This window comes from Trichoderma citrinoviride, assembly GCF_003025115.1.
Source record: "Trichoderma citrinoviride strain TUCIM 6016 unplaced genomic scaffold BBK36scaffold_17, whole genome shotgun sequence".
NCBI classification, from domain to species: Eukaryota; Fungi; Ascomycota; class Sordariomycetes; order Hypocreales; family Hypocreaceae; genus Trichoderma; species Trichoderma citrinoviride.
The window spans coordinates 193,214-210,885 of NW_020194725.1; the positions used below are offsets into that span (position 1 = coordinate 193,214).

At 54.7% G+C, this 17,672-nt stretch overlaps 6 protein-coding genes across 6 annotated transcripts; 4 read left to right on the forward strand and 2 right to left on the reverse strand.

Moving 5' to 3' along the window:
- Window positions 1-221: 221 nt before the first annotated feature.
- Window positions 222-1,170, forward strand: BBK36DRAFT_1136544 (DUF602-domain-containing protein). Its single transcript, XM_024893017.1, has one exon. The coding sequence runs from the start codon at window positions 355-357 to the stop codon at window positions 1,153-1,155; it is 801 nt and encodes a 266-aa protein (XP_024745671.1). The 5' UTR covers window positions 222-354; the 3' UTR covers window positions 1,156-1,170.
- A 544-nt stretch (window positions 1,171-1,714) lies between these two features.
- Window positions 1,715-1,897, reverse strand: BBK36DRAFT_1129336 (hypothetical protein; the record flags this gene model as incomplete). Its single annotated transcript, XM_024891729.1, has 1 exon — window positions 1,715-1,897. A coding segment is annotated over one exon (183 nt), but the record flags the coding sequence as incomplete, so codon positions are not given.
- A 1,788-nt stretch (window positions 1,898-3,685) lies between these two features.
- On the forward strand, window positions 3,686-6,097 carry BBK36DRAFT_1185061 (hypothetical protein; the record flags this gene model as incomplete). The annotated part of the gene is made up of 4 exons (XM_024896425.1): window positions 3,686-4,195; window positions 4,330-4,931; window positions 5,008-5,294; window positions 5,367-6,097. 4 exons carry the CDS (start codon window positions 3,686-3,688, stop codon window positions 6,095-6,097), a joined length of 2,130 nt encoding a protein of 709 aa, XP_024745673.1.
- A 198-nt stretch (window positions 6,098-6,295) lies between these two features.
- BBK36DRAFT_1144791 (MFS general substrate transporter) lies at window positions 6,296-8,026 on the reverse strand (the record flags this gene model as incomplete). Its single annotated transcript, XM_024893702.1, has 3 exons — window positions 6,296-7,587; window positions 7,698-7,825; window positions 7,938-8,026. The coding sequence occupies 3 exons, from the start codon at window positions 8,024-8,026 to the stop codon at window positions 6,296-6,298; spliced, it is 1,509 nt and encodes a 502-aa protein (XP_024745674.1).
- A 2,280-nt stretch (window positions 8,027-10,306) lies between these two features.
- BBK36DRAFT_1172553 (hypothetical protein) lies at window positions 10,307-10,788 on the forward strand (the record flags this gene model as incomplete). Its single annotated transcript, XM_024895743.1, has 3 exons — window positions 10,307-10,367; window positions 10,420-10,617; window positions 10,709-10,788. 3 exons carry the CDS (start codon window positions 10,307-10,309, stop codon window positions 10,786-10,788), a joined length of 339 nt encoding a protein of 112 aa, XP_024745675.1.
- Window positions 10,789-11,405: 617 nt separating this feature from the next.
- Window positions 11,406-14,165, forward strand: BBK36DRAFT_1136546 (RCC1/BLIP-II protein). The gene is made up of 4 exons (XM_024893018.1): window positions 11,406-11,631; window positions 11,927-13,411; window positions 13,475-13,743; window positions 13,998-14,165. The coding sequence occupies exons 1-3, from the start codon at window positions 11,619-11,621 to the stop codon at window positions 13,741-13,743; spliced, it is 1,767 nt and encodes a 588-aa protein (XP_024745676.1). The 5' UTR covers window positions 11,406-11,618; the 3' UTR covers window positions 13,998-14,165.
- Window positions 14,166-17,672: the final 3,507 nt, after the last annotated feature.

Sequence of the window (17,672 nt, forward strand, 5' to 3'; positions counted from 1 at the left end):
CCGTTAGCTCAGAGCTTGGAGGATTGGTTCACTGCGCGTTTGTCTGCACTGTACATGCACTGTCTCTCCATCGGTAATGCGGGGGCGCGACACAGTTTGTCGGTCGGACTGCTGGCACGGGGCTGGCACATGAGGCTCGGAAAGTGCTATCGATAACGGCAGAGGTGGGCCGCTAGCATCTCACTTGCGCGGCTTAGCTCAAGGCACCTCTTCATCTTCAGTCTTCCGAGTTCCGCCACAGGCCCAACGCATTGCTAACATTGTTCCAATTGCCGCCACCGCAAGCGACGATTCAGCATACAAATCTGCTCCAGAGCCCTGAATCACCGCACGCAATCATCACGGCCAGCAGCCATGGGTAACGACGGCGGATCCATCCCCAAGCGCCGTGAGCTCGTCAAGAACGCGGCGCGTGCCCCGACAATTTCAGAACTGAAGGCGACAGCCCTCGAGTCTCTCGCCCATGCGTGGACTCACTGCGCCCTCAGCGGCACGCCGCTCGACTTCGAGGCGGTCGTTTCGGACTGGCGGGGGCGGTTATACAACTACGAAGCCATTCTCAACGGGCTGATGCCCTCCGAGGACCCCAACGAACTGACCCCGGCAGCCCTGGGCATCCGCTCGCTGCGTGATGTGGCAAAGCTGAAGTTTTCCAAGACTGGCGATAAATGGGCCTGCCCGATCTCCATGAAGGAGATGGGACCAGCGACAAAGGCTGTCTACCTGGTGCCGTGCGGCCACGTCTTTGCAGAGGTTGCCATTACAGAGATAAAAGAAAAGGCCTGCCCAGAGTGTGGAGAAGGCTTCACCCAGGAGAATGTGATAGCCATCCTGCCAACTGCTGAGAAAGAACTAGACAGGCTGCAGAAGCGCATAGAAGACTTACAGGCAAACGGCCTCACCCATACGCTCAAGAAGGGCAAGTCGGAGAAGAAGAAGAAGCGGAAGGCCGGAGAAGCGGCAGAGGAGGAGGATGCAAGCGCAGAGAAGAAGGACGAAAAGGCCAAGAAGAGCGATGCCAGCCGAGCGAAGAAAGAACCCGACGCGAGGATCAAAGGCATCAACAACTCGATGGCGGCGACGTTGACGGCTCGCGTGTTGGCAGAGCAAGACGAGAGGAACAAGCGCAGGAAACTAGCTCAGGTGGCTTCGTGAGTGCAGATACCGGACCACTTGGATGGATGCCACTTAGACCATTTCGTATATTACATGTAGAGACTGATGTATGAATGATACCCCTTTTATTTTCAGACTAGTTTGTTGCCTTGTTTGCTTGAGTCGGGCCCCTAGTCGAGTGTTAGAAGGCTACTATACGAGTATACCAACTTTCACGTCATTCGAAGAGATGGTCTAAAAGGTTGAGCCTCAAGCGATTCTGGAACCGGCGTGCCTGGTTGCTGCGTCCAAGAATAGCACAGAGCCCCAACAAACTCGAGAATGCGCCCGTGTGATGCCCATCTCAACGGCTCGAGCCCGAACACCCCTAGTCCGCATCCTTCGAGAGCGCTGGCCAGCGTGACATGACATTGGATGCTCATATTCGAAGCCTACTATTAATGCTCAACTCCATATAACCTACTAATCCTACACGCTAATAATACATCATGTTGTTCCGTGAATCCCAAAACGCTCCATATCTGCATGTGTCTCGTACAAGTGACTCCTTTGTATCTGCTCCATCATCCGGTCCGCGCTGGTTCGTGCCGACTCGAGTTCACGCCCGCCTGGCTGTTGACCCGATATTACCAGGTACACCAGCGGAGCTTTGCGACATGTACCGCTCCAGCTCAGCTGCATCGCCCTGATACCCCGGGCCTGGAGTCGTCGCATTGTACGATCGCGCCACCAGGCGATCCGGCACGTTTGTCCTGTCATACAGAAACCGGTCGAGCATGGCTGTGCTGTCGACGATGGCGTGCGTTAGCGGACATAGCCGAGTTGATGGCGGTTGTTAGTGGGCGGATGGGGGGATGGAGCCCGGGAGCTAGCGGTGGCTAGCGGCTGTAGGGGGGTAAAATCACCTGGAGGGGGAGCGGCTTGAGGCTGAGGGCGCGGTGCCGTTGTGCTGGGTTGGCTGCTGAGAGCTCATGGTTCAAGGGTTGAGAGGATGCGAGATCGGATTGTCAATGGTTCTACCAAAGGGCTAACAGCTTGATATTGCGGCAATTGTGTCGATATCGATATTCTAAACCAGCAGAACTGACCATCTGGGCGCTCATCTACTTCTCAACGAGTCCTTTTCGTCTCTTTATATCGAAGCTCAACGGCCATCTTGACCGTGACTGTCTACAGATACCACATGTAACTTGGAACCTACCTTTGCAGGGCTCGCAGCTTCACGAGTCGTGAACAACGCAGACTTGAGCCCAGAGCAAAGCCAGTTGAGCCTCAAGGTCTGAAAAGCAAGGCTCATCCAACGCCTCCGTGATTCTCCAGTCCGTCTCCATGAGCCAACGAGAAGACAGAAGTCAAGGAGAGATGCCAGATAAACAGGGCATCAATATGGAGAGCAGGTCCACGGCAGCCGCCATCAGTCAACTACAATGCAGGAGCTCTCGACTTGTCCGCGCTACTTCTATTTTCATCCCTCCTCATATTCTCCGTCCGGCCATTGTCCAGAAAACAAGTGTTATCTTTCCTCCATCATCATCGTCAACCATCACAACAACGGCAATTCAAAATTGTGATGGGCACGCACTCCATCCGTCCTGCCTCCCTACGCGCTCGACTAATGCGCGCCGTCCCGCCGGATCAGAGATTAAGGCGCATCCTTCCCAGGGGAGGCATCGAAACAGTGAGACGATGACAGACATCGATCAGCTGGCGCTTATCGAGAACCCCAGTCGCCTGCTCCAGTCGACGAGATGAGGTACTCTTCTAGGCCAGTCCTGGCCGTTGTCGTCTGGCCGCGTTTGGCTGCCCGCCAGACGCATCCCCGGACCACGACGCCGTATCAGGAGGGTCCCACGAGATCGAGAACCAGGACTCGGCCACTGGCTGGCGTCTGTCAAGATGCGAACCATAGGGCTGCCTTGCCAGATCGTCTCTGCCTGCGCCAGCAGTGCTCCCCATGCAACAGCCGTCACCATGAGCGAATCAGAAGGCGCAGCTCCCTGGCTCGACCCCACGAAGGATGCCGTCCCATGGCCCAGCTGGGCAAAGGCAGGGCCCAAAGCACGACACTAGAGCCAGTAGGCAATCATCCAGGACTGCAGAATGGGGCCCGGCGAAGGCATCCAGGTTGGGGACTTTAGCGGTCCGCGAGGCATTCCCAGCGCCGTGATGTCGCGATACAATACGGAAGAGGGCCGCCGATATAGTATTAGGCATGTCGCACCTACGGACGATAAGGCTTCCCGGAGAGGCAGCCTCTCTTTTCTTTCTCTCTTTTCTTTCTCTCTTCTCTTCAACTTCTCCTCTATCTTCTCATTAAGTGCACCTAAACCTATATTCAGGTTAATTTTGTATGTAAGTTGACTTCTACCTCTTCTTTCTTGTCCTACTCCTCTGTTACATCGACCGTCTTCGTCTATCGCCGTCTTTCATAATGGCGCTGTGAGCAACCCACTGACACGGGGTCAGAGCCTGGCGCTCCTGCAAGCCAAAACTGCCTCTTATAATAACAAATCAGCCTCCTCAGCACTTCATGACACTGCGACGGGCCAGCTTCTCAGCGGCTCACTCCATGGCCGAGAATTCAATTGAACAGGGAGACCGCAGACCAGGCATCACTGTCAACCACATACCCTTACATCTGCAGCGGGATTTGCGAAACAAAGACTCGCTCAACGACAAGCCCTTGGCCGCACCCCAGTCCGGCAGCGAGAGCCAAAGTCTCTCTGCCACCTTTGGCCAACGGAAACACTTCCCTGAGAGCCTACACTTTCCGCCGAATACGTTTCGCCTGCGCTCAAGAACAGCATCGACAAGAAGCAGCATCTCGTCGGCAAACGTGCCCGACTCTGCCACTACCTACTCGCACTCAACGCTGGCCAGTCCCATCAGCACGAGCTACGCCAGCGACCTCAGCGACATCTTCTGTGGCTACCCTGCCGACTCTTCGCGTCCGGCCAGCCGAGTGTTTCATCGACACCGATCCTCGACGGGATCGTGCTCAACCCATGTCAACGACGATGATGACGGCTACTCTTTTGCAGGCTACCCAGATCTCAGCGCGAAGCTAGGGGAGATTCACGTCGCCACGCCAGTCACTCCTGTTCCTTTGGGCGAGGGGGACTGCCTGAAGCAGTCTACAAGGCAAGCACAGAAGTTCTGCAGAGGCAGCTCATGAGCTCGTGATTATTGACTTTTGCCGTCAGCTCGTCAAAGGTTTCCCCCATTAAGGAGGAGGAGGAGAGCTCGACTCCCGGCGACTCCCACGAATGGCCGCAGCTGGAGACGTCTACTATTGAAGCCTCTACCTCGTCTAGGTGGGACACGGCATCCTCCACATCGGATGACGTTTCCTCTCAGGACACAGAGGCCATTCTTGACTATACCCTTCAATTGGTGTTTGGAATTGATCTTCAGGAGGAGGCGTCCAAGGTGACGCCGGCGGTGCGAAATCTGGTCTGCAAGTTTGTCGGCGATGTAGGCAGCTGTTTCTGGGCCGCACCCTCAGACGCCGACATGACGCAAGCTATGTCGACATCAAGCAGCTCATCGACGCCGTCTCAGGGAGGTAGCGGCGCTGGCGACTCTCAGTCGGGGGGCAAGAGAAAGAAGCAGGGCCGAGGCGACGAGGACGACGGCGAATTCAGCGACGGCGAGGGCATGGGGTACAACCCTTCCAAGAAAATACGACCAAATCCCAAGGAAGAGGAAAACTTGCGCCTGAGCTGTCCTTATAGAAAGAGGAACCCTTCCCGTTTCAATGTCAGGGACCACCATAGCTGTGCCATGACATACTTTCCCAAGTTTGCTGAGCTGAGGTACGCTACAATACTGAGTTGTCTCTCGCATACGCATCCCGTATGCAGATGAACCGGCGCTGACACACTCCCACAGACAGCACATTGTCAAACAGCACAAACGAGACGACCCGTCCGCATTCGTTTGCGACAGATGCAACCGTGATTTTCACACCCGCAAAGAGCTTCGAGATCACCAGCGTCTGCCCAAGGAGATGATGTGCGACATTCTGGATCACGATCCCGAGTCTGGGGTGGATGGAACTACCTCGATCAAGCTGTTGTCCCGCAAGAGGGTCAGTGGCGCTTCCCCCGAGGCACAGTGGAAAGAGATTTGGAACATCCTCTTTCCAGACGATGAGGACCACCAGATCCATCAATACCGTATGTCGTCAAGCCTATACCTATTGAAAAGTCCGTGGTATGACAGAACACCTCGCTAACGTTGGTTGGCAGACTTTACTCCTGTTATTGAGCACTTTGAGCTCTCCAATTACTACATGTCCTCGTTCGAAGTCTTGCACTCTTCGCTCCGTGACAAGATTTCGAATCCTCAGACGCTGGAGACGTTGACGACCAAGTTTCAGCAGTGCTTCATGGAGGCTGTGGAACGATGCATCGGCGCCGCCCAGAGCATGCCCTACACGAATCGCAGCAACAAGAGAAATGAGCCACCCCGAGCACAGAGCTTCCAGCCCCTCATGGCGCGAAAGGGAAGGGATATCCTCCCCCGCCCTGACTCTGGAGTGGTCATGATGAGCGATGAGTGCTCCGAAGAAAGCAACAGCATCAGAAATTCTGCCCTCGGCGGTCCTCGAGACAGTGTGCGAACCGTCGTCAAAGATGATATGCGAAGGCGTGGGAGCAACCTGGCACCCGAGCCCTCGGCATTGCCTACGCCGGCAGCAGTGAGCATGATGGACCATAGCTTCTCGAGCCACATGTCGTTTATGCCTCCGATGGGCGTCAGCGGCCCGATGAACTCCGTCGCCGTCCAGTCGTGGAACAACAACGTGGCGGATCCTAATGACGGAGACATTGGCAGCAGCTTTCCGATGACAGACCAGTTTTATGCCCCGGGAGAACTCACACCGCATGGAGACTTGGGAAACTGGGACGAAGGATATTACCAGTCGTTCCAGGGCTTGGGCGATCGATTTCACGGCTTCGGAGGAGCCCTCCACTGATGTACTCTTGAATCAACTGCTGAGTTTGACATCAAGGGGTGTCTGTCGACCTTGTATCAGTAATTGTACTATTAGCCATTTGCATTTTCACCGGCACATACGGACTACATATATATATAGTAACTATTTAATATGCTTGACCTCTTTCAGTGCTAATACAATAGCCAAGACAGGATACCCTTGAGCTTGTTGATGCGTCTAATACTTCCACTGGAAAGCTGGATGCTTCCAGTCCAAGCTCTCAATCTGCTCCTGCGTCAAGCCTGTCAACTCAGCATCAACGTCTCTTCTCCCCCGCTTCTTATTATCGCGCTTCATCCACAGCAGCATCACCGTGCCAAGAACCAGAATGGTACCAGAAGTTGCCAAGTTGAGCCCGTTCCCAATGTGATAGTCCGGGGCGTCAAAGGGGAGAAAGGCCCAAGAACTAATCAGGCCGCCAATATTAGCCGCCATGACGTTGGTCGCAATGGCCGCGCTGCGAGCGGTGTCGCCGACGACATTCGCGGCAACGTGGGCGTTTGTCAGGGCGCCAAAGGAAAAGGCCGAGGAGGCGACGAGGAAGGTCGCGCCGTAGCGGACCTTGGGCTCCGCCGAGCCGAGGAACATTGCGTAGCCGACCATGACCATGGGCGCGGAGGCGACGATGAAGATCTGCCGCCTGTCGAGCCGCCAGCTGAGCAAGGGGATGAAGACGGTGAAGAAGGCGCCGACGACGTAGGGCGGCACGGTGAGCAGCTGCTGGCGGACGGGCGTGGAGCCCTCGAAGAGCGTGGCGACGATGGTGGGCGCGAAGAAGGCGAGCCCCTGGACGGTGATGTTGTTGAGGAGGAAGATGAAGGCGGTGGTGAGGGTGACGGGGTTGAGGATGCCGCGCCTGATCTTTGTCTTGTCCATGCTGTCGAGGACGGAGGTGACGCCGACACGCTCGGACTTGACGCGGGCGATGGCGAGGTCCTTTTCGGGTTGTGACAACCAGCGGGCGGTTTCGGGGCGGTCGGTGAGGGTGAAGAAGCTGACGATGCCGAGGCCGATGGTGATGATTCCCTCGACGACGAAGATCATGCGCCAGGAGCGCACGCCGCCGACGTGGTCGAGCTTGAGGATGGCCGAAGCCAGGAGGCCGCCGAAGGCGCCGGCGAGGGGCGACATGACAATGTACAGGGACAGGCGGAAGGCGAGCTCGGAGCGGCGGTACCAGCGCGAGAGGTAGTAGGCCGTGCCGGGCATCATGCCGGCCTCGAAGATGCCGAGCAGGAAGCGCACGCCCGCGGCCTGGCCCATGGTGTCGACGTAGGCCGTCGCCAGGGAGCAGACGCCGAAGAGGACGGCGGCGAGGGGCAGGAACCAGCCGGGGCCGACGGCCTTGCAGGTCAGGGTGGCGGGGATCTCGAAGACGATGTAGGAGATGAAGAAGATGGAGATGATGGCGTTGTAGTCGTTGCCCTGGAGGTGGAGGTCACTTGCGAGGCCGGCGATTTTGGCGTTGCCTGGCGGGAGTTGTACGTTTTGCTTTTCGTCAGAGGTGTTTTTTTTTTTTTTTTTTCTCCTTTTATAGATGGAGATGAAGGGATAACATGATAGGGGGGATTGTGTTTACCAAGGTTGGAGCGGTCGATGAAGCAAAAGAGGTAGAGCAGCGACACGGTTGGGACGATGAAGAGGTCGATCTTCAGCCGCAACTTGCGTTCGGCAACGGGATCGTAAGCAACCAGGGCTTCGCCATATCTGCAGCGCGATTGCACAAGCTTATCAGTATTCTTGTAGCCTTCATTGTATAGCCCATTCGACTCATGGAGTTTGCAAGCTTTGGTCGAGGAGTTCAGGGTCGGGCTCTCACTTATCAGTAGCGGCTTGGCCCTTTTCCGCGGCCTGGTGCACATCCCTCGTCGTGATTTCGGCCTTGGTCTTGTTATCTTGAGGGGCCATCTTGACTTTTCATGCTAAAGACAGTGATGGCTATTCAGTTCATGCGAAGGTGATTCAACATCGAGATTTGAAGACGAAAGACGACGCTCCTTCGCATGAGGGATGTAAGAAAATTTTCACCAGCGAAGGAACACCGACCCTTATAAGTACACTCACTAGTCGGCACGGATGTACGACCAACTTGCATACATTCTGTATCTGCATCAAATAATAGAAAAGAAAAAAAGAAACGCAGATCGATGCTGCTTGGCTCTGCCAAGAGAAGCGTAGCCCTCCGAGGATGTGACATGGCAGTTGTCATTGACGGATTCAGTTCCATGTAAGTCAGGGTTTTGGGGGTAAGCTGGCCTCGCATAGTAGTACATTGCATTACATTACGTTAACTTGACTGAGAAGGGCGGGTTGGAAAATGCAACCCAAGGCGAAAGAAAAAGGCCGCTCTTGAGCTGGACCAACAACATTCTGCCTCTGCGTTTAGAGCCCATCCAACTGGCAACCATCACAGACCATAAGTCCACGAAGCTCGGTACTGGGAAACGGCTGTTGAGCATTTCTCAATCTTCCAACTCCATACAGCATAAGATGAAAGATAAAGGTGGGATACTAAAGCTAGAAGAGGCCAAGAGGCGTACGCCATCTCCGCATCTCCTCCGCATCGATGCCCCCCATTGCCGTGCTCAACCACCGAAGCTTAAGGCGGATAAAGTCGCTGCTAAAACGGCCCGCGACGAATCAGGGCCAGCAAACTTGGGTGCTTTTTCCCCCGGGATTTTTAAAGCCAAAAAGAAGAGTATGACATGGAGATGGAGATCGGGGCACAAGACCAAGGGGGAGGTTTCGATCCAGGACTACTCAATTGGGGGCTATCCAGCCATGGTTGACTTGGCATAGTCTACCTAGTATAGGGGCATTTGCTTGAAATGTCCTAGGTTGGAACGTTGGACCTCGAGGATCTCAATCTTTCCGGCCTCTCTTTGTGACGAATATGAGCGTTCACATAGGGGACATGAAGCCGGCAGGGTAGCTTCCGGTTCCACGCAAGAACACAAGGCCCTGCGAGACCTGGAAAGAAGTCGACGCTGCCTCATTCACACAAGTACACGTTCTGCGCAGGGAAAGAGGCGTATAGCTTACAAGAAACCGGAGTAGTAATGATAACTCAGACGCAGGCAAATGTATGTTGGTTGAGGCCTGTAGCAGCGATGTACAACTACGACTCCGGACGGAGTAGCGTCGCCAGTTACAGCAGTATGCCCCTTGTCCGGATGCATCAGGGCGGCGTGAGAGATGGATGCCTGCGTGGCTTGGGTCCTCTCATCGGCGATGTGACGCTGTGTTGGCTGGCATCACGATAAGCCGGAAAGGGGGGATCCTGGTTGTTTAGCTGATGGGAGAGGTTCGGCGCTATGGAGACATGTAGTAAGTTGATGCAGATGATGGCATGGAGGTTGATGAAATCTCATTTGAATTGCCGTACGAAAGCCATCGATATCTTGACGTAATGGAAAGCTCACTTCTCGTTCCAGAAGAGGTGAGGCAAGGCAAGGCAGGATTTGAGGAAGTGAAGCACATCAACAGCACAGCATCAGATACTAGAACTACTAGACTAGTAGTCTACTGGACTTGAATCAACAACAGCTGCATACAGATCCCCCGATACCAATCATGTTTCCTCCAAATTAGACTACATTAGTTCAAGGCCAAAATAGCTAGCAGCCGTGTCCTGCCTGCATCGGTTCATGCAACAATAGCAAATGGCCAACCTCCAGGGTAGCTTTGCATCTCACTATTCGCCGTTCAAACTTCCAAACTTGCCACCGAAATCGTCCAATCCTGACGCCGTGAACCACCAGTAGGCAAATCATGTACAAATCACCAATCAATACCTTACATAGAACAAAAAAAAACGAACGATTGGCAGCATCGATCCACGCAGATAGTCTGATGGAAGAGCCCCATCTTCAAGGCTGTAGCCACATGCTTGGAAATATCGCAGCGCTGATTGGCTGAACGCCACACCGCGGTCTGCGAGCCAATCAGCATCAACGCAATTTGACCCAAGGCGAGTGTCATCCCCCAGAGGCGTCGAGGCTGAACTGGGCTGAGCTTCAGGTACAAAAGACGTCACTGTCCGTCCACGGTTGGCTGAATTGGTCCAGAAGACATCAAGCAAGCATCTCCATCTGTTCACAGCCCAGCATCATCTCCAATTTCTTTCAACGACCACCAAGTCCTCACAGTCCTCATCACACACGCACACAAACAACCAACACCACCAAAATGACTGCTGCCAAGGCCTCCACCTGCTGCCGCCAGGGCACCGACGCCGAGTGTGCCTGTGGTAAGTCTCAAGCCGCCTCAAATCAATTTATTTCAATCTAACGGCATCACAGCCCAAAAGGCCACCTGCTCGTGCGGCAAGCAATCCGCCCTTCACTGCACCTGCGGCAACGCCCCCTCCGAGAATGCCGTCGATGGCCCGCGCTGCTCGTGCCGCGCTCGTCCCGCCGGCCAGTGCACCTGCGACCGGGCCGCCACCGAGAACGCGCCCGTTTCAGGCTCGACCTGCCAGTGCGGTGCTCGACCAGCCAGTAAGTGACATGCGTCCCTTTTTGTAGCCTCTGCTCCAACGCGAGGCTGGGTGGATGAAGTTTGTGTGTGCTGACTTTGGGCCGTGTGAAGCTGCGTGTACCTGCGAAAAGGCTGCTGATGGCGGCTACAACCCTGCCAACGAAGTCGACTTTACCAACTACTCCAAATAAGAGGACAGACAGTCTGCTGGGAAGTGCACTGCTAGAAGCACTCACGGCATCTTGCATGGCCTTTCATGTTACTACTATCTTCCTTGCGTTAATTCATTTGGGACTCGGGTCAAGGGCGGCGTTCAGGGCGGGCAACGGAATGCGGGACTACTGCTGGTTCTTGGTTTGGCTGCAGCGATATATATGGGGTTGCATGCATCTTACACATTACATTACCTTAGGCACGGGAGACTGCCCGCTTCGTGCTTGTACACATGACATGGATTTTGGCAGGTCGGCCGTCGCCTAATCTGCGGGCACACTGGCTATTTCGGGCTGTGCCATTGTTGTCGTTGTCGTGCTGCATCAGAAATGGCACACTGACACTGGGAAGGGCGTTTTGGTGGCACCACGTTCCCTCTGAGGCACTGGATGCTGCGGTGGACGAATCATGTGCTTGTAGCAACAGACCATCCGATCAATCATCAATCAATCAGTTCCATCAATACAGAGATCAGAGCAGCGATAACGGAAACTTGAGAAGAGGCTCCAACTGACAAGTCGCTCGTGAGCAGAAAGTGAGAAGCTTCTGAATCAGTCTCATTCAAAGGTCAGCACAATCGTGTCTCTTGCTGGTTGAATGTTGACGTCCGACTGCGATTCACCGCCCGCGGGAGACGCTGGACACGCCGCTGATTGGCTGTGGCCGCTTTTACTGCCGGACAAATCAAAGGCGGTCAACCGCTTTGGGCAAGAGCTGTGGGAGAGTTCCTACCTTGTGTGGGGCCACTTCTCTGTGCCACCCACCAGGGCTGGGCAAAAAATCTCACCTTTGTCGCGTCCTGCCATTGATGTCAGCCGCTCGTATAAAATAACTGCGATCCCACAGACCACGGCCAGCTTGCGCCTTTTTGCCTCTTCATCATCACCGAATCTTCCTGTTTTTCCTGTCTCTGCAGCTTCGCACAGCTTCTAGCGCTACAATTGAAGTTTCTTCATTCCTCACTGCGCGGCTCAGCAGCATCCCGACCCCCTTCCCCTTCCGCCCCCTTCGCTTATCAAGCAGCAACAACAACAACAACAACAACAACAACAACAACAACAACAACACCACCACCAGCCATATAAAACCAGCGCGTCGCCATGCCTCCCAAAGCAGCAAAGGCCGCTGCCTCCAAGGCGGCTTCCGATGCCAAAAAGCCCGCCGCGACCAAGGCCGGCGCAAAGGCGACTTCCAAGACCGCCGCCGCCTCCAAGGTGACAACAGCCAAAGCCGCCAAGGCCGTCAAGAAGGAGCAGAAGCCGGCCAAGGCGGACGCGAAACCCACCAACAAGGACAAGAAGACTAACGCCAAGGTTGACGAAAAGGCCGAAGACGAGAAGCCCGAGACGAATGGCGTCGCCCCTACCAAGCGAAAAGCTTCAGAGACCGAGAGCGAGAATGAGCAGGACGTCGTCGTGGAGGAGCCCCAGCCCAAGAAGACCAAGACGGAAAAGGCGCCTCGCGCCGTCGCCGTTCCCAAGGCCAAGAAGTCCGCCTACCCCGAGATTGGAAAGAAGATCAACGACGCCCCCACCCAGATTCTGGACATTTACGTCTTCGGCGAGGGCACCTCGGGCGAGCTTGGCCTGGGCAGCAAGCGCGTCAATGGCAAGAAGCCCATCGATGTGAAGCGCCCTCGACTCAACGAGAACCTCTCGGCCAAGACCGTCGGCGTTGTACAGATTGCGTGCGGCGGAATGCACGCTGTCGCCCTCACCCGCGACAACAAGATCCTCACCTGGGGCGTCAACGACCAGGGCGCTCTGGGTCGCGACACGACCTGGGAGGGCGGACTCCGCGACGCCGACAAGGCTGACGACTCCGACTCGGAAGACGAGGACGACACCGGTATCAACCCCAAGGAAAGCACGCCCATTGCCCTCTCCGAGGACAACTTTGCGCCCGGCACCAAGTTCGTCCAGGTCGTTGCCAGTGACAGCGCCTCCTTCGCGCTTACGGAAGACGGACGTGTCTACGGCTGGGGCACCTTCCGCTCCAGCGACGGCATCCTGGGCTTTACGGAGAACGTCAGGGTCCAGACGCGGCCTGCGCTCATTGCCGGTCTGAAGAACATCAAGGCCCTCGCCTCCGGCGCCAACCACATCCTCGCGCTCGACCACAAGGGCAACGTCGTCGCCTGGGGATGCGGCCAGCAGAACCAGCTCGGCCGCCGCATCATCGAGCGCAACAAGATGTCGTCTCTCGTCCCCCAGGGCGTCGGCCTGCCCCGAGGCAAGATTGCCAAGATTGCCTGCGGCTCGTACCACAGCTTCGCCATCGATAAGGACGGCGCCGTCTGGGGCTGGGGCCTGAACAACTTTGGCGAGATTGGAGTGGAGAGCAACGCCGGCGAGGACGACGCCGTCATCCTCAAGCCCGTCAAGATCACCTTCCTCGCCGACCACACCGTCACGAGCATCGAGGGCGGCATTCACCACTCTCTGGCCTGCACCGAGAAGGGAGACTTGTTCACTTGGGGCCGTGTCGATGGCTACCAGGTTGGCTTTGAGCTCGAGGAAATCGACAAGGTGGACGAGGACTATGTCATCCGCGACGAGCGAGGAGCTGCTCGAATTCTTGTCAAGCCCACCAAGCACGAACGTACGTTTTCCATCTACCTACCTCTTTGACTACTGTATGCACGCATATTAACCTCTCTTTCAGGTCTCTCCGACATTGTTGCCGTTGCCGCCGGTACCGACAACAGCTTTGCCATCAGCAAGGACGGCAAGGCCTACTCGTGGGGCTTTTCGAGCAACTACCAGACGGGCCAGGGCACCATCGACGACATCCACGTCCCTACCCTCATCGACAACACTGCCACGAGAGACAAGAAGATCATCGGTGCCGGCGCTGGTGGACAGTACTCCGTCCTCATTGGCCTGGCCGAGGATGTCCCCGCGACCAACGGCGAGGTGAATGGCGCCCACTAAGTCATCGACCTCAACAATCAACATACCACAATAGACACAGAAAAACACAGAAAAACACAAAAAAGGGCGTGAAAGACATTTGAGACGATATTTGGCATCATGCTTCAAGCTATATAGCCCGCGGTGCGGAGTTCACGAGATCCCACAAGGAGCGAGGGAGCTTTGCCAAGGGCAGCTCCACATCAAGGGACTTTTTTCTTCTTTTTGCATGCGTTTGGGTTCCGCCCTCATTGTCTCGCCCGCAGAGATATATTCGAGGGGAAAAGTCCGCTTGACGGACGGAGGCTTTCTCTCACTGTCACTCCATACAGCATGGGTGACGTGGTGGATTTCGAGTGACGAACTTATATATAGATGTTTTGCATTGTATAGCTGCAGTCATGACCATTGCGTTTTGTTAGGCGTTGGTGCTGCCACTTTTTGCTTTTTACTAGTTCACTGATGTTTTGAGGAGGAGCTTCTCATATAGTAATAATACTGCTGGTTCTTTCTCCAAAATTGTTCATGTTTTGATGCAGGGTATGTGAAGAAGGCTGCACATGATTCTTGTCTCCTCTACGAAGACGGCCGAGATATGCGCGCAGATGGCTATTCTGTCGGGAGAACTCTACGCTTTACAAGGGCCGAAAAGTTTCATGACCTTCTTTCTAAGAGGCCTGCCGATTGGAATCTCGCAGACGTCCTGCTATGTTTTTGGGGGTTTGGAGACACGCGACTGGCGGACTGACTGATGGCAGCATCGCGGTGACAACACCAGAAGGACCTACGAATATGTCCTCATCTACAGAACGTGTGGTCAATCTGAAGCATCGCTGATAGCAAACCATCAAAATTAAAACGGCGAATCTACCTACTTTCCAACTTCACGACACACAAACCCCCACCGGGAACATCACAACAGCCAAAGGCAGAAAGGCGTACAAGCAACAACTACTACTGCGAAGTTGCAATGAGTGAATGAAGTAGTAGAAATAACACGCCTACACTTCTGTCCCCTTTTACCTCGGCATGGAAGAATAACCACGAGGGAAAAGACAAGAGAAAAAACGCTTGGCATCGGGGCCATCAAGGTTGGGGGGCCTAGACTCAGATCTTGGAATCTCTCGCCCACGATTCCGTGTATCTCACGTTCTTACTCGTTTTGGGCGATGGAAGCTTGGGGTGCGGAAAACGGAGATGGATGGAAAGGGGGAGGAGAGGCCAGGGCCAAAAGGCTGCGCATCTCCGGGAGGGGAGGGGGCGTGAGTGAGCATGGGAGAGGAGCATTTGAGAGAAAAGACGGCAACATGGACAAATTTGAACAACATAGGACAGAGAGGATGCTGTGTGTCTGTGTGTGTTCTATGTGTTTTGGCTTGACCGCTTGGGTGTGTAAGGGGAGAGAAACAGCAATGTGGTGGATTTTTGCAGATTGATGGAAGTTGGACGGGAGGGCGTTCAATTCATTCGCGGTGAGAGTTTGACCGCCCCTGGGGAAAGGGCTTGGCGGTGACAGCCTTGCCGGAGGAGCTGGAGACGGAGCTGCAGCCAGCTTGTCTTCGCTCGCTTGAGGGGGAGTGGTGGTGGCAATGGATCGGTCAGGAGATTGATTGTGAAGATCCAATCTGCGTTGTCTTTGTGTATGTAGAAGGTAAGGGACCTGTACGTATGTAGGTGAATGGCCGAGGCGGTAAGAGATTGATGAAGCATCATGTAAGGTGGCAGTAGCTCGTAGGAACAAATTCTCCTATCGGGGCCCCCGTCTCTCTGCATGTACTACTGCATGCAGACTGGATCGCCATCTGGAAGCCAGCAAAGACAACCCCCCAATGTTCTTGGAAGGTTTTTGCCCGGAGAGAGAAGACGGAAGAGAATACATAGACGACTGGCCCCCGCGGGCTTGCACACCGCTGCCCTTCTCCAGCCGAAGCCGAGAAAGCATGGAGGAAAAAGAAAGGCAGCAAAAGCAAGCAGCAACGAGAAACAAAGTGGAGATTGGGCCTGGCTTTGTGGAAGCGAAGCGCCAAGAACTGGAGCGAATTTGTTCCAGATTCCAGAATCTTTCTCGGGCTAGCATGGGGGGGGGGGGGGGGGGGGGGGGTCGGTCCCCCGGAGAGAGGAAACGGGGAGAAAAAAGGACGGAAATCAAAATCCATTGGATATGCAGGATTGCGGCCGAAAAGCCCACGTGCTCTGCGGGCTTGCTTGCTGTACGATACAGTAATAGGGGGGGAAACGGTTTGGAATACTACTGCTCGCACAAGGGAAAGGTGCTGGGTAGCTTTCATGGGAGGGCTCCAAGTTTCCTTGTGGGAACTTGATTGCTTCAATAGTACAGTAGATAGAAGCAACAGACGAGGCAAGCAAGGGCAAATTACGGAGCACGCATGGGCACCACAAAAGCCAAGACGGACAACCGAGATTTGAACTGGAGAACCAAGGAGCAGGGGGGATTTTGGGACGTCTGCCGGCTTCTACGGTGAGGCGAGCGCGGGAGAACATGGAAGACGAAGAAGACGCGTTTGGATTCACCCAATGCAAATAGTACATGAGTGGCAAATTGAACTTTGCCTTACAAGTTCCAAAGTCAACAGAAGAAACGTGGATGCCCTGGGTGTACATACGACACACACTGTGATAACGGTCGGTACCTGCATCAGCTCGGACGATCCAGGGGTATGCTTGGACATGGGACATCTCATGGAAGGCGATCCAATAGGCCGAGAAAGCTTTTGATAGCTTGGGAATCTTGAGGTTCGCATTTTCAGGGCGAAAGCCGGACGGACCTTGTTTGACGGCAGATGGGCGGGTGGTGTTGCGCCATGGCCGTGCGTTTTCGGGGTCGAATTGGATGGGCGTCCAAGGTGCCTGTGTTCCGCAGTGGGTTTCCCCCATCTGAGGCGGACGGTGAAGGTGGACGGTCACGGCAAGCTGAGACGTTTCGGTGATGGGGAACCGTCGAGGATGGAGCTTGGAAAGATGGGGATGGGAGATGGAGCTGAAGCTGAGGCTGGTGGACGCATTCGACACAGAAAGAAGAGGGCTGGGGGATGGATGGGGAATCTCGATCCGTCATGGAAGTGCTTCGAAAGGGACTGGCCTTGGCCATCTCGTTGTTTTGTCAAGATGGAAGACGAGAGAGAGGAAGAGGCAAGGGAAACGAACTCACAGACCTCCTGACACTCACCTGAAGAGTCCTATATTCAGTATACGAGCCCATCGATCCAACAGATCACCACCCATCTAGTTCAAGACTATCGTATTCCAATTCCTACCTGTAACTTTTCTATCATTAGCTACATCCGCGAACACCCATCCAAACCGATATAATTCCCACAATCAAACCGCAATCTTAAACTGAAAAGGCAATCCGTCCGTCGCGTCGTTTTCTCTCCGTTTCCCTGCAATTTACGCGTCTGATTCCCCTAACGCGGGCGGCCGGCTGGCTCGCCGTGTTACAGCCAAAAAAAGAGCGTTCAATGTTGCCCGCACCTTTTCGCCACTCTCCCTTTTTCTTCGCGCAGTACGTCCATGCGAGTATTGGTTCCTGAAAATAGAAAAGCCGACTTGACATCACTGGCTGGATCTCAAACCAAGCGCTCCAAAAGTGTGTTTCGTACCTTGCATTGCCGGGTGGCGCGGACAGAACGGTGATCGCTCGGAGAATTGCCACACACACACATGTAAGGTAGGTATGTATACCGTATACTATACGGAGTACACACAGTTTTTTGCTTTCGACTTCCTTTCGCTTCCGTATCAGAACCGTTTGATCATCCTGTCTGCTTGCGTATGCTCGTCTCCTTGAACCAAGCTGCGTTGAACGTCTACTCGGTCGCCTAGGCAGATGGAACATGTCACTGCTTCATTCGACGGGCCAGTAAGAACAGAAAGATTCATGTTTCCGATGCAGTGCCCGGCCGATCTTCAATCCCCAACCCCCTATTTTC

Bases quoted from the DNA above. Each gene is read 5' to 3' on its own strand.
- BBK36DRAFT_1136544 (XM_024893017.1), top strand. From the start codon at position 355: ATGGGTAACGACGGCGGATCCATCCCCAAGCGCCGTGAGCTCGTCAAG.
- BBK36DRAFT_1136546 (XM_024893018.1), top strand. The intron at 13,412-13,474 runs GTACGTTTTCCA...CCTCTCTTTCAG, and splicing joins CAAGCCCACCAAGCACGAAC to GTCTCTCCGACATTGTTGCC.